The sequence below is a fragment of the Galeopterus variegatus genome, unplaced genomic scaffold, assembly GCF_000696425.1.
Source record: "Galeopterus variegatus unplaced genomic scaffold, G_variegatus-3.0.2 Scaffold7227, whole genome shotgun sequence".
NCBI lineage: Eukaryota > Metazoa > Chordata > Mammalia > Dermoptera > Cynocephalidae > Galeopterus > Galeopterus variegatus.
The window spans coordinates 74,186-85,193 of record NW_007733338.1 but is presented as its reverse complement, the minus strand read 5'-3'; the positions used below and the strand labels follow the sequence as shown (position 1 = coordinate 85,193).

The 11,008-nt window shown below is 46.9% G+C and overlaps 1 protein-coding gene across 1 annotated transcript in view; it reads right to left on the bottom strand.

Annotated features, from left to right (window-relative positions):
- Nucleotides 1-11,008, bottom strand: part of LOC103607198 (dynein heavy chain 3, axonemal-like) — a 44,250-nt gene that overhangs the window by 18,459 nt on the left and 14,783 nt on the right. Inside the window, exons 4-7 of the mRNA XM_008591732.1 lie at nucleotides 6,234-6,303; nucleotides 5,671-5,845; nucleotides 3,222-3,411; nucleotides 1,562-1,757 (exon numbers count right to left, since the gene is read on the bottom strand). Coding sequence (XP_008589954.1) covers nucleotides 1,562-1,757; nucleotides 3,222-3,411; nucleotides 5,671-5,845; nucleotides 6,234-6,303 — 631 coding nt within the window. The remainder of the gene's footprint in view (nucleotides 1-1,561; nucleotides 1,758-3,221; nucleotides 3,412-5,670; nucleotides 5,846-6,233; nucleotides 6,304-11,008) is intronic.

Genomic DNA, 11,008 nt, shown 5'->3' with positions numbered 1-11,008 from the left:
GAGAGGAAGGAGAAATGGGGGGTGAATGCTGGTGGGTCGGGGTTTCTATTAGGCCTCGTGGCCAGCTTAGCATCAGCACAGCCAGGTTAAGCAACTTTCCCCTTTCTCCCCCTCCCCTTTTCCTTTTCTACTCCCAGGAACTGAGCAGCAAAATTCCTCTCCTGGGAAGGGGTAAACATGACCATTATCATCAAAGGAACATCTTGTGGGCTATGGAGCAGGCTTTGGGCTGGGGCGCTTTGCACTGATACAGTAGTGACACTAATTAGAAGCCTATGCCCTGACCGACCAGGTGTTAGCAGACTACAAGTGCTGTGTCACCCTGCATACCACTAATTTCGAAATGGCCCGTTACTCTGCAAGAACCCGCAAAGGCTTATAAACCCCTGCTTTCCTTTGTTCGGGGGAACTGATCTGACTCAGTCTCCCCTCCACATTAGTGGGATAAAGCTTTTTGATTAAAACAGCACCTGGCTCAGGTCTCTCTCCCTTTTCTCTGTCTCACGGAACCTAACAATTTCATCATGAGATGATGAAAATATTCTGGAATTAGTGGTGAGGGTTGCACAAATTTGTGAATATACTAAAAGCTATAACCCCTGCTTTCCTTTGTTCGGGGGAACTGATCTGACTCAGTCTCCCCTCCACATTAGTGGAATAAAGCTTTTTGATTAAAACAGCACCTGGCTCAGGTCTCTCTCCCTTTTCTCTGTCTCACAGAACCTAACAATTTCATCATGAGATGATGAAAATATTCTCGAATTAGTGGTGAGGGTTGCACAAATTTGTGAATATACTAAAAGCTATTGCATCGTGCACTTTAAAAGGATAAATTTTACGGAATGTGAATTATATCTCAATTTTAAAAAATGAAAGAGAGGAAAAAAGTGACCCTGCCTCCTCTGGACTTGTACACTTCCTGTGGCCAATTGATTCATCGATAAATATAACTGAGAGACCACAGCTTGCTAGCGCTGTGCTGGCGCTGAGTTACGTGAAGGAGTAAGACCCAAGCCATATACATTGCACAGGCCAGAGAGAGACAAGTAACCATACAGTTATAATTTAGAGTGATAAGTGTCATAATGGAGGTAATGGTGAGTTAACACTGGCTGGGTACCTATGTTACATCCGGCACTGTTGTAAGTACACAGTACGTATTAAGTTATTTATTCCTCCTGTCAACCCTATGAGGTAGGAACTCTTATTAGCCCAAAGCAAGGCACACAGAAGTGATGCCACACACCCTTATCAGCCAGGAACCAGCAGAGCTAGATTTTGGACCTGAGCAGGCTGGCTCTAGGTCTGTGCTCTTCACCAGTACACCCCAGTGCTCACAGACAGACACCAGGTGCTCTGGGAGCACAGAGGGGGCACTTGCGCCTGCGTGGAGGGCTGCCACTTGCAGTGCATCTGCACTTCTGGTCTAGGATGTCTGTTCGTCTCGCTTCACCGCGAGGGCAGGGCTCCTCCCACGATGCACAGTACAACGGGCTTGCTTGCGTGTGGAAGCAGTGCAGAAAGGAGGGGAAGGAGGGAGGACGAGGGGAGTACTTCTTACTCTGCAAACCACAGTTCTTTCAGGCTGAGCATCATGGGGTTCACTGTGTGCAGGTGTTCCTTGTTCCACCTCTTGGCGCTCCTGCAGACATTGTGCCAGGGCACGGGGGCCCGGATCACTCTTTGAGGGAACAGGCGAGGGATGCTCGCGATGAAGAGCCTTTCCCTCTCCATCGGGTCCATGAGGATGTAATCAACTGTAACCAAAAGGCAAATGCCCTGTTACTAAGTGGGGACCTGGAACACCCTGTGCTCCCAGCCTCTGTGCATTTACACGGGACAGGCCCCTTCATTTGCAAGGCCATGGGTGTAACTCAGCTGGGGAAGTTTCACTCTGTTGGGTGTGTTTTCTTTCTAAGGGTATTTTAGGGGAAGAAGGAACGTAGCTTCACAGTTTGGAGCACTTAGAACCTGGGGCTGAGTCCTGTTAGGCTATCCAGCGTCATACATGACAATGAACTAGTATTTGCTAAATTACTAGTCATTATTGATTTCTCACACCACAATAGTTACACAAAAAAGTCAACAATAAATAGTACCAGATACTTAAACGAATGGAAATTTACAGACCAAATATTTAACGTGCTAAGGAAAGAAACACTGGTAAAAGCTTCATAGAGGAAGTAACATTTGTGCTGGGTCATAAAGAACAAGGGTTCGTTCCACAGGAAAAGAGGATAAAGCGCTGGGGGCAGGGGGCAGCATGGGAGGGGTGCACGCTGTCACTTTTGCTGACTGCTCAAGGACCTGTGAGCTACACTGTGGCAGAAATAGCAGGTGTAAGTCCTTAAGTTAAAGGTGGTAGGACTGGAGAAGTAGGTTGGAGCTGGAATTGAAGGACTCCACAAGTTTATTCCTAGGAGCATGGTTGTATATTGTGGTAGACAAGGGGCCATTACACTGACACCATTAGAAAGATAGTTAGGAAAATAAAAATAACTAGACAACTTGGTTAAGAGAGCTGTTGTGCAGAGACAACAGCAAGGTGGGGATGTAATGGGATCACCCCTCCCTGTTGATGTTTTTCTCACATTACTTACCAATCATGTAATATCTCCCAGTGACCTGGTGTGTGCACAAGACACTGGGCTAAGCATAAAGGGGAACCAGGTGCTCCACCACCAAAGAGCTCACAGTCTAACAAAAAACCCAAGACCCATGAGAAATGAAATGTGCCCATGCTACGCAGCAGCAGGGAAATTCCAAAGCGGAGATGAGAAGTGCTGTGAGGGCAGAGAATGGAGTGACCACTGAGGGTTGCAGAGAAAGAAAAAACACTTGAGAGAAACGTAGATCTTGCGCTGGATTTGCAAGTTTGAGGAGGCCCTTTGCTACTCAAGGTGTTGCCCCAGGGTCTGTCGCATCTGAATCACATGGAAACTTGTTAGAAATGTGGAATCTCAGGCTTCACCCCAGATTCAGATCTACTGGATCAGAATGTGCATTTTAAGGAGATCCCCAGGTTACATGCATGCATGTGGTTAAAGTGTGGGAAGCGTTGATGCAGACATTAGTGATGGGTGCAGGAGGGAAGAAGCATTTGAACTGAAGATTAGATGATGTTTCTGACATTTCAGTGAAACCAGGATGGCAACTGATCAAGTGAGAGGACAGAGGTGCTCTCCACATAGGACCACTGCCCCACTTACGCCCAGCCTCACCGATGCTTTTCATGAGGCTGCTGTAGTAGTCATTCTGCTTCTCCTCCACGAGGGTGACCATCAGGGGTTCCAGGAGGGGACTGGTCAGCAGCGTGTTAGAAATCAGCTTTGAAATCCGGACCATCACTTCGTTCTCCTCAGGGGCAATCATGTCTTTTTGGATTCCATGGGTCAAATAATAATAGTATCTCTTCCATAAACAAACCACCAACAAGAAAAGGATGGTGATTGGATAACTGTGTCCACCTGTCCCACCCCTCAGCTGCCAGGGGACCCGGTACACACAGCACCACCCTCCCCCTTCTCTTGCTGCAGTTGTGCATTCTGGGCCTGTCACTTCACACCCCTTGCAATGAACGAGATCACTGGCAGGTGTTCCCCAGAACTCCCGAGGATTCAACCAAAGCCAGAGAGGTTTCAGTGGGGTGTAAGGGATGGCTTGTCAAATGCCACACAGATAGGAACAGTGGGATGAGTACAGAGGCCAGGGATGGAGGTGGCATACCTGGTGACCTTTACAGGAGGAATGGCGAGCTTCTAAAATGGACTCAAATACCTCACCCTCCTGAACAGCAGTGACCCCTACAAAGTACTTGGATCCTGTAGCTTGTAGCTGTCAGTGGGGAAAATATCCCCAAAGTCTGAGTAAGGTAGGATAATTTTTCTAATCGGACCATGGGCTTTTTAGTTTGGAAAGCAACATAGACATACAAACTAAACAGAAATGGCCAGTGTGATCTGGTGACTTCAGGAAGTTTTGTTTATTGAGGGCTTGTCTCTAAGCAGCTGGATGGCTGAGCGGCTCTGGGGATGAATAGTTTCAGAAGGAGGGAAGTCCTACGTGTGGGGAGAGGGTTTGAAGTCAGCTTTGAGTATCAGTGCCGACTGTCTGTGGTCAGAAGGGGCTGCTCTGATACCCGCAGCTCACCTCTCTCCAGACCTTATGGAAGCAGCTTTTACAGGGCTGCACTGCCAAACCTCCCTGATTTAAGAACTTCCTGGGTGGGGGGTGAGAGGGTAGGGCTCTCATTAAAATTCAGATTCCTAGGCCAATCCCCAGGCCGTTGGGGGTTTTAACAAGCACCCCAGGTGATTCTTCAGGCAAGTTTGAAAAATGCCGTGTAGCTCTTAAGAGCGCAGAGATTTGGGTATCAGCTAGACCTGGTTCAAGTCCTAGTTTTGTCTCTTACTGCTTAACCTTGAGCGAGTTGCTTAATAATGGGCATAATCACAGGACCCAGGTCTTGAATGGGATTGAGCAGCCAGAGCATTTAGCCAATTTTGCCAATTGCACATGCCCAGTCACTGCGAGTTCTTATTATTAATTTTTTTATTATACACTATAAACCTGCAAGCTATTTGCTCTAAAGCTTTATTCTTCTTTTAAGATAGGGGGTGGAAACTCAAATGCCTATCTGGAGCCAGGCAGGTAATGTTAATAAGTGAAAGTTGGCTGGACATAAGAAGATATGGGGACTGTGAGAAACTAGAAAATGTATTTCTCATCTAAAGGAGGTAGCTACTGCTCAGCTTCTAATATTTTAGTTTTTTCAAGAGAGGTTAGAAATCTAGCTTATGTGAAATTTCCATCCTTTTCAAAACACATCTACAGGCCCAATTCAGCCTATAGTAGGGTTGCCAGATAAAATATAGGACACATTGGGATATACCTATGTCAAAAATTATGCATTGTTTATCTGACACTCAAATTTAACTGAGTGTCTGGTTGTTTTGTTTTTCAAAACCCGGCAACCACAGCCTACAGGCCATCATTCTGCAGCCTACGTTCTAAGAGGACACAAAGGCACCAATTTCCAAGACTTATTAGAGCAGAGAACTCTCTCTCTCTCTCTCTCTCTCTCTCACACACACACACACACACACACACACGCACACACACACCCTCATTCAGTAGTCTGTCATGCGGTCTGGACACACACACACACACGCACACACGCACACACACACACATCCTCATTCAGTAGTCTGTCATGTGGTCTGGACACACACACACGCACACACACACACACACATCCTCATTCAGTAGTCTGTCATGCGGTCTGGACACACACACACGCACACACACACATCCTCATTCAGTAGTCTGTCATGTGGTCTGGACACACACACACACGCACACACACACTCATTCAGTAGTCTGTCATGCGGTCTGGACACACACACACACACACGCGCGCACACACACACACACACACACACACATTCTCATTCAGTAGTCTGTCATGCGGTCTGGACACACACACACACACACGCGCACACACACACACACACACACACATTCTCATTCAGTAGTCTGTCATGCGGTCTGGACTCTGGCATTTGTAAAACATTCTCCAGGTGATTCTCCTGTTCCTCCCCAGTTTAGAATCAGTGGGACCCCAAGAAAAATACTTAGCAAACTGAGGGAAAGGGGACACCGAGGATGTACCTCCAGGTCTGATTCCGATGGTCTGCTTTCTTTACTTTCCACTTCCATCTCCTGCTGTAACATCATGTCGATCTGCTGTTCTGGACTCATCGGTCTGCTACCCGGGAGGGTGAAAGAGATCTTCACCTCCTTCCTCAAGGGTGAGGGGGCCAAGGCATTGCAGGCTGACTTGGTCCTGAAAAGTAGACACAGCTCAGTCCTTCGTGCTTGGTTATCTGCGGAGGTGCCGCGGTGTCAGGCCTACTTTCTCCAACCCGATGAGTGTGGGTCTGCAAAGAAGACCCTTTTCTCTGTGTCATCCACTGGCGTGTGTGTGTACTTCAGACATGACCCTAACTGCTGAACACCTCGGAGGTATGTTAGCACCAGTTTTGCTTATTTATTTTTGTTTATAGCCTTAAAAAAAACTTTTGGATTAAGGTGCCGGGTGGAGAAAAGCATGAGTCACTCTGTGTCTGGGAATGGTTTAAAGCCAAGAAGCAGAGCATGGCTTTAATGAGAGCACAACCTTCCTGGCTCAGCCCAGTGTCCTGCATTCTCTGGTGCCCACAGTGACACCTTACCCAGTGGGATTCTCTTTGTCTCTGGAGAACTTCATTTTCTTCTTGTTGGGCTCTGATGAACTTTTAGTTGCTGGAAGAGTGAAGAAGAAAGACGTGAGTAAAGGGGCCATTCTCTGTCCACAGGGACAGGACTCTTGGGACAGTCTAGGAGCACACTCAAGGGAGTAGACACAGAGTGGTGGCGCAAGGCAGAAGATGTGGGCCCTGGTCCCATGTGCATCACTAATTTCCTGCGTGACACTGAAGAAATGACTGCACCACTCCAGGCCTCAGCTTCCCCAACTGTAAAGTGGGGATGAGCACATCTTCTGTCCACTCACTTGACAGGTATTAATAACTGCCTGCTGACTCACTCCCCAACACTGTATGCTCCAGCTCCTAAACAGCAGTCGTGTTCTTTCTAAACATCAGTCGTAATATGTCCCTTTAAATAGACTCAGGCTTTTAAACTTAATGCATTTATTTTTAAAGGAAATTTTATGTGATTGTTACAAATAGAAAAACTAGTATCATTGGCAATAAATATAGTGACTATAAAAAATTTCAATAAGTAATACAAAAAAAATCTTATTAAACTTTAGCTAGATACTGTTACTTGGTAAGACCTCCAGCCTGAGGAAATTAATAAGTAACAGAAGTGTTTAAGACATACTAGTATTAAATTGACACTTTTGAGGGAATCACGAAAATTGAAGACTCCCAGTCAAGATGTATTCTGAGTTCACACTTTGAGTTTCTCAATATACTCAACACAGCAATAATAGACAAAATACTCTCTAAAAATTAAAAAGACATTGCATTGTTCAACAAGATACTCTTCTGTGTGAGCCAGAAATACACACAATGTGAAGTAAAAGTCGTAAACTTGGCTTCAGGGTGCAGAAGCAGGTAGAAGTAGTCAGGAGTTTGACACCTGGAGAGTAACAGAATCCCGAACACACCACGACGTGCGGAACTGGAACTGGTCTCAGAGCACAAAGCCAGGACTGAAGCAAGGCCTTGCTACCCATGAACACAAGCTGAAAAGGCAGCAGCACCATCATGAGATAAAGTGCTTGTGTCCTCAACTCACATGGCAGCTACAGAAAACACAGAAAGGCCTGTGATGGCTGGCCAAGTCTCACACTGTCTCAGGACCCAGACCCATGAGATGTCCAAATATCATCTAGGATAGAAGCCCCAAGCCACCAGTATAAGACCTCAGGGAGAATCTGGGGTCCTAAGAGGCCAGATGAAAGTATAAGAAAAAACGCTAGATTAAGAAGGGTGAGCCAAGGGAGAACACACTGTATGATTACATGCATCTATGACAACAAGCAAAACTGATCTCTGGTGACAGAAATCAGAAAGTGGTTACTCTGGGGTGGGATGGTGTGGGATAGGAGAGAGAGATGGTTGGAGAGGAGAAGCAGGGAACTTTCTCTCGTGGTGGAAACGCCCTATATCTTGTCTGAGTGGTGGCTCTACAGTATAAACAATCGTTGAAACTCACTGAACTGAACATTTAAGATCTGTACATTTTACTGTGTGTGAATTATAGCTCAATAAAAAATGGGGTGGGGGAGAGATGCATCAAGAAGAGGAAAAACCCCTCAAATAAGCCTGTAAACTGGAATCTCAGAACCCATGAGGAAAACCAATATTAAGAAAGATAACCAATAAACTCAACAATTGACGGATAGATTCACAACATGGAAATTACACAGCAATACCAATATTGCTCCAAAATAAATGTTTAAGATCCTCAAAGTACAACTGTATTTTAATGAGTAATAACAAGAAATCAACTCAAGCAAGGACTTGAACAGTAGATAACAGTGCCTGTCCTGAAGACAGCACCTTAGCAGTTTATGCTCAAAGACTCTGGCTTCGCTGAAAATTCTTGTGACAATTAAATCTGGGAGGCATTCTTCACAGATACTAACAATTTTGGAAATACAAAATGGGAAAAATGTAATCTTCGAATTAACTACTACTTAAGAAAAGTTCTAAATAATGACTGCTATGGACTGAATGTTTATGTCTACTTCAAATCATAAGTTGAAACCTAATCCCCAATGTGATGGCATTTGGAAGTGAGGGCTCTGCCTTCATGCACGAGATTGTGACCTTATGAAATAGACCCCAGAGCTGGCTGGTTTTCTCGGTTAGTTAGCACATAGTGTTATAACACCAAGGTCGAAAGTTTGGATTCCTGTACTTGCCAGTCACGAATTAAAAAAAAAAAGACCCCAGAGAGATCCTTCACCCCTTCCCCCATGTGAGCACACAACCAGAAGACAAAGGTCTACGAACCAGGAAAAGGGCCTCCACCAAACACGGAATCTGCCAGAATCTTGACCTTGAACTTCTCAACCTCCAAAACTGTGAGAAATAAATTTCTGTTGTTCATGAGCCACTCAGTTCATGGTACTTTGTTATAACAGCCCAAATGAACTACGATAATAACACTGAAATTAGCAGTTAGAGCAGCAAACTTAAGTTTCTGGGTATCAAGATCTGAACATATGGGTATTTAATGTTTGCTGCACATGCTTGAAGCAGGAACATGTGAAGACAGCATCCTAGAGACTGTACATGTGTATTGAATAAAAATAACACTGATGAGAACCACTTGGAAAAAAAATCCTCTACATGATACTGGAAGGGATATAACTATAAGAATAGCATAAGAAGTTGGAAATGGTCAGGAAGACGGCCAACTAGAAGGAGACATCACTCGTCTCTCCCACAAAGACGGAGAATGCATCTAGAGCGCAATTATACTTGGATGAGAAAAACGAAAGGAGGGAGAGCTGGAACGCACCAAGGGAGTAGTGGAAGCATTGGTGAGTGCAGAAACTCATGATAACCACAAAGAGAACGGAAAAATCCTCAGCCATCACCACCCCACTCCCTGATCCAGAGTGACTGGGGATTCAGGAGGAGTTTTTGCCTGCAGGAATGTGAGAGAATTGGCAGCCCAACCCGGGGAGAGCTGGCACAACCCTTGCGGCCATGTACTTGGTATTGGGGACCGCTGCAGGCATGCACGATCCAGAGTGACTGGGGATTCAGGAGGAGTTTTTGCCTGCAGGAATGTGAGAGAATTGGCAGCCCAACCCAGGGAGAGCTGGCACAACCCTTGCGGCCATGTACTTGGTATTGGGGACCGCTGCAGGCATGCATGACTGTGTTAGTCTGGGGAGGCATGCATGTGGAACTGTTCCCAGACCTGGTTCCCAGACTGCTGTGGCAAGCCTGGGACCGGGATCAACCTTTAGCTTTGGTACTTTGCTCTGAGAATGGATGGTTCAGGGCAGTGAGGGTGCCACCACCAGGATGGAGTGGGTCAGTGGACCCACCCTCAAGACTAGAAAACAGCTTATTTAGGTCTGGTGCCTGTTGTCAGTGACTCTGCCTGTGTTGGTGGGATGACTGCACAATACTTATAGCTGTAAGGAGGGAGAGGAGAACACATATGCCTCTCTCAGAGGTGGCTCTGTGGCCATGCACCTGGTGCTGGGAACTCCTGGTGGCACACCAGACTGAACTGACCCAGAGAGGGAAACGCAGTCAATCGCTCCCACCCTCCACACACCAGGCTTCTGTAGCAGTCCCAAATTTGAGATTGGCCCCAACACCCGAGAACATTTCTCGTTGGCCCCTGCAGAGGCCACTCCCCTGTGGCCACATCTTTGCACTGGCTTGCCCACACCTGCGTCCAAGTGGTGTTCTGCTCCCTGGGAACAGCTGGTCCAGTGCAGCGAGGGTGTGACCTTCAGGACATGCGGGGTCAGCATGCACACTTTACAGAGTCAGAAAACCACCTAATTGGGAAGCCTAGCCTCTGCTGGCAACCCCATCTTCTTTGGTGAAGTGCCCTTGCAATTTGTGCAGCCATGGAGAGGTGGTGGGGGACTTGTGAATCTCTCTTGGGCACAGACACACACCTGCAGCACTAGTTAGTCTATGGGCTGTCTACCCCAGCAAAGAGGCTTCAGAGGGATCCAGCATCTTTCTCAGGGGCACAGCAGCCCACCCACAACCCCAGCAGCCTCATGTGGAACAGCCCACCCCAGCTGAGGAGATTCAGAGTGTTCCAGTAATGCTGTTAGGGTCAGAGAGGCCTGTCTACAACCACAGCAGCCTCTCCCAGAGTGGCCACACCAGCTGAACAGCTACAGAGGGCCCCAGCATCCGTCTTGGGGTGAAGGTTCCCACCCAAAACTACTAATACCTCTCCCAGAGCACCCAACTTTAACAGTGGTGCTGCATACCATCTCAGTGTCCCTCCTCAGAGTGCAGAACCCCCCACACAAATCCAGTAACCCAACTCAATGTTGCCAACTCCAACAGTGAAGTTAAAGAGTATCATCTCAACAACTCCCCTGGGGGTACAGGGCTCTGCCAGAGCTCCAGTGACACCATTGAGTCACCCATTCTAGCTGAGGGGCTACTGAGCACCCCATTATCCCCCTCAAAGCCTAAGGTTCTAATCACAACCCCTAGTAACCCTGCCCAGGGTTATCCAATTAAGCTGAGGAACTTCAGATCACCCCAGAGCACCTATCAGGGTCACGAGACACTAGCCAGGGTTCCAGCAAGGCTGCTAAGGGTCACTCTCCTCATCCAAATAGTAATGGGGCATCTAAACACTTCTAAGAACCCAAGATCTCACCCACGATTTCAAAGACCCAACCCAGTATACCTCACTTCAGCAAGGAACTGAAGGCAAGAAAATGAATGCCCCAGTGCCCAGGCCATGGAGGCACTCACAGACAACTTTGATGTCG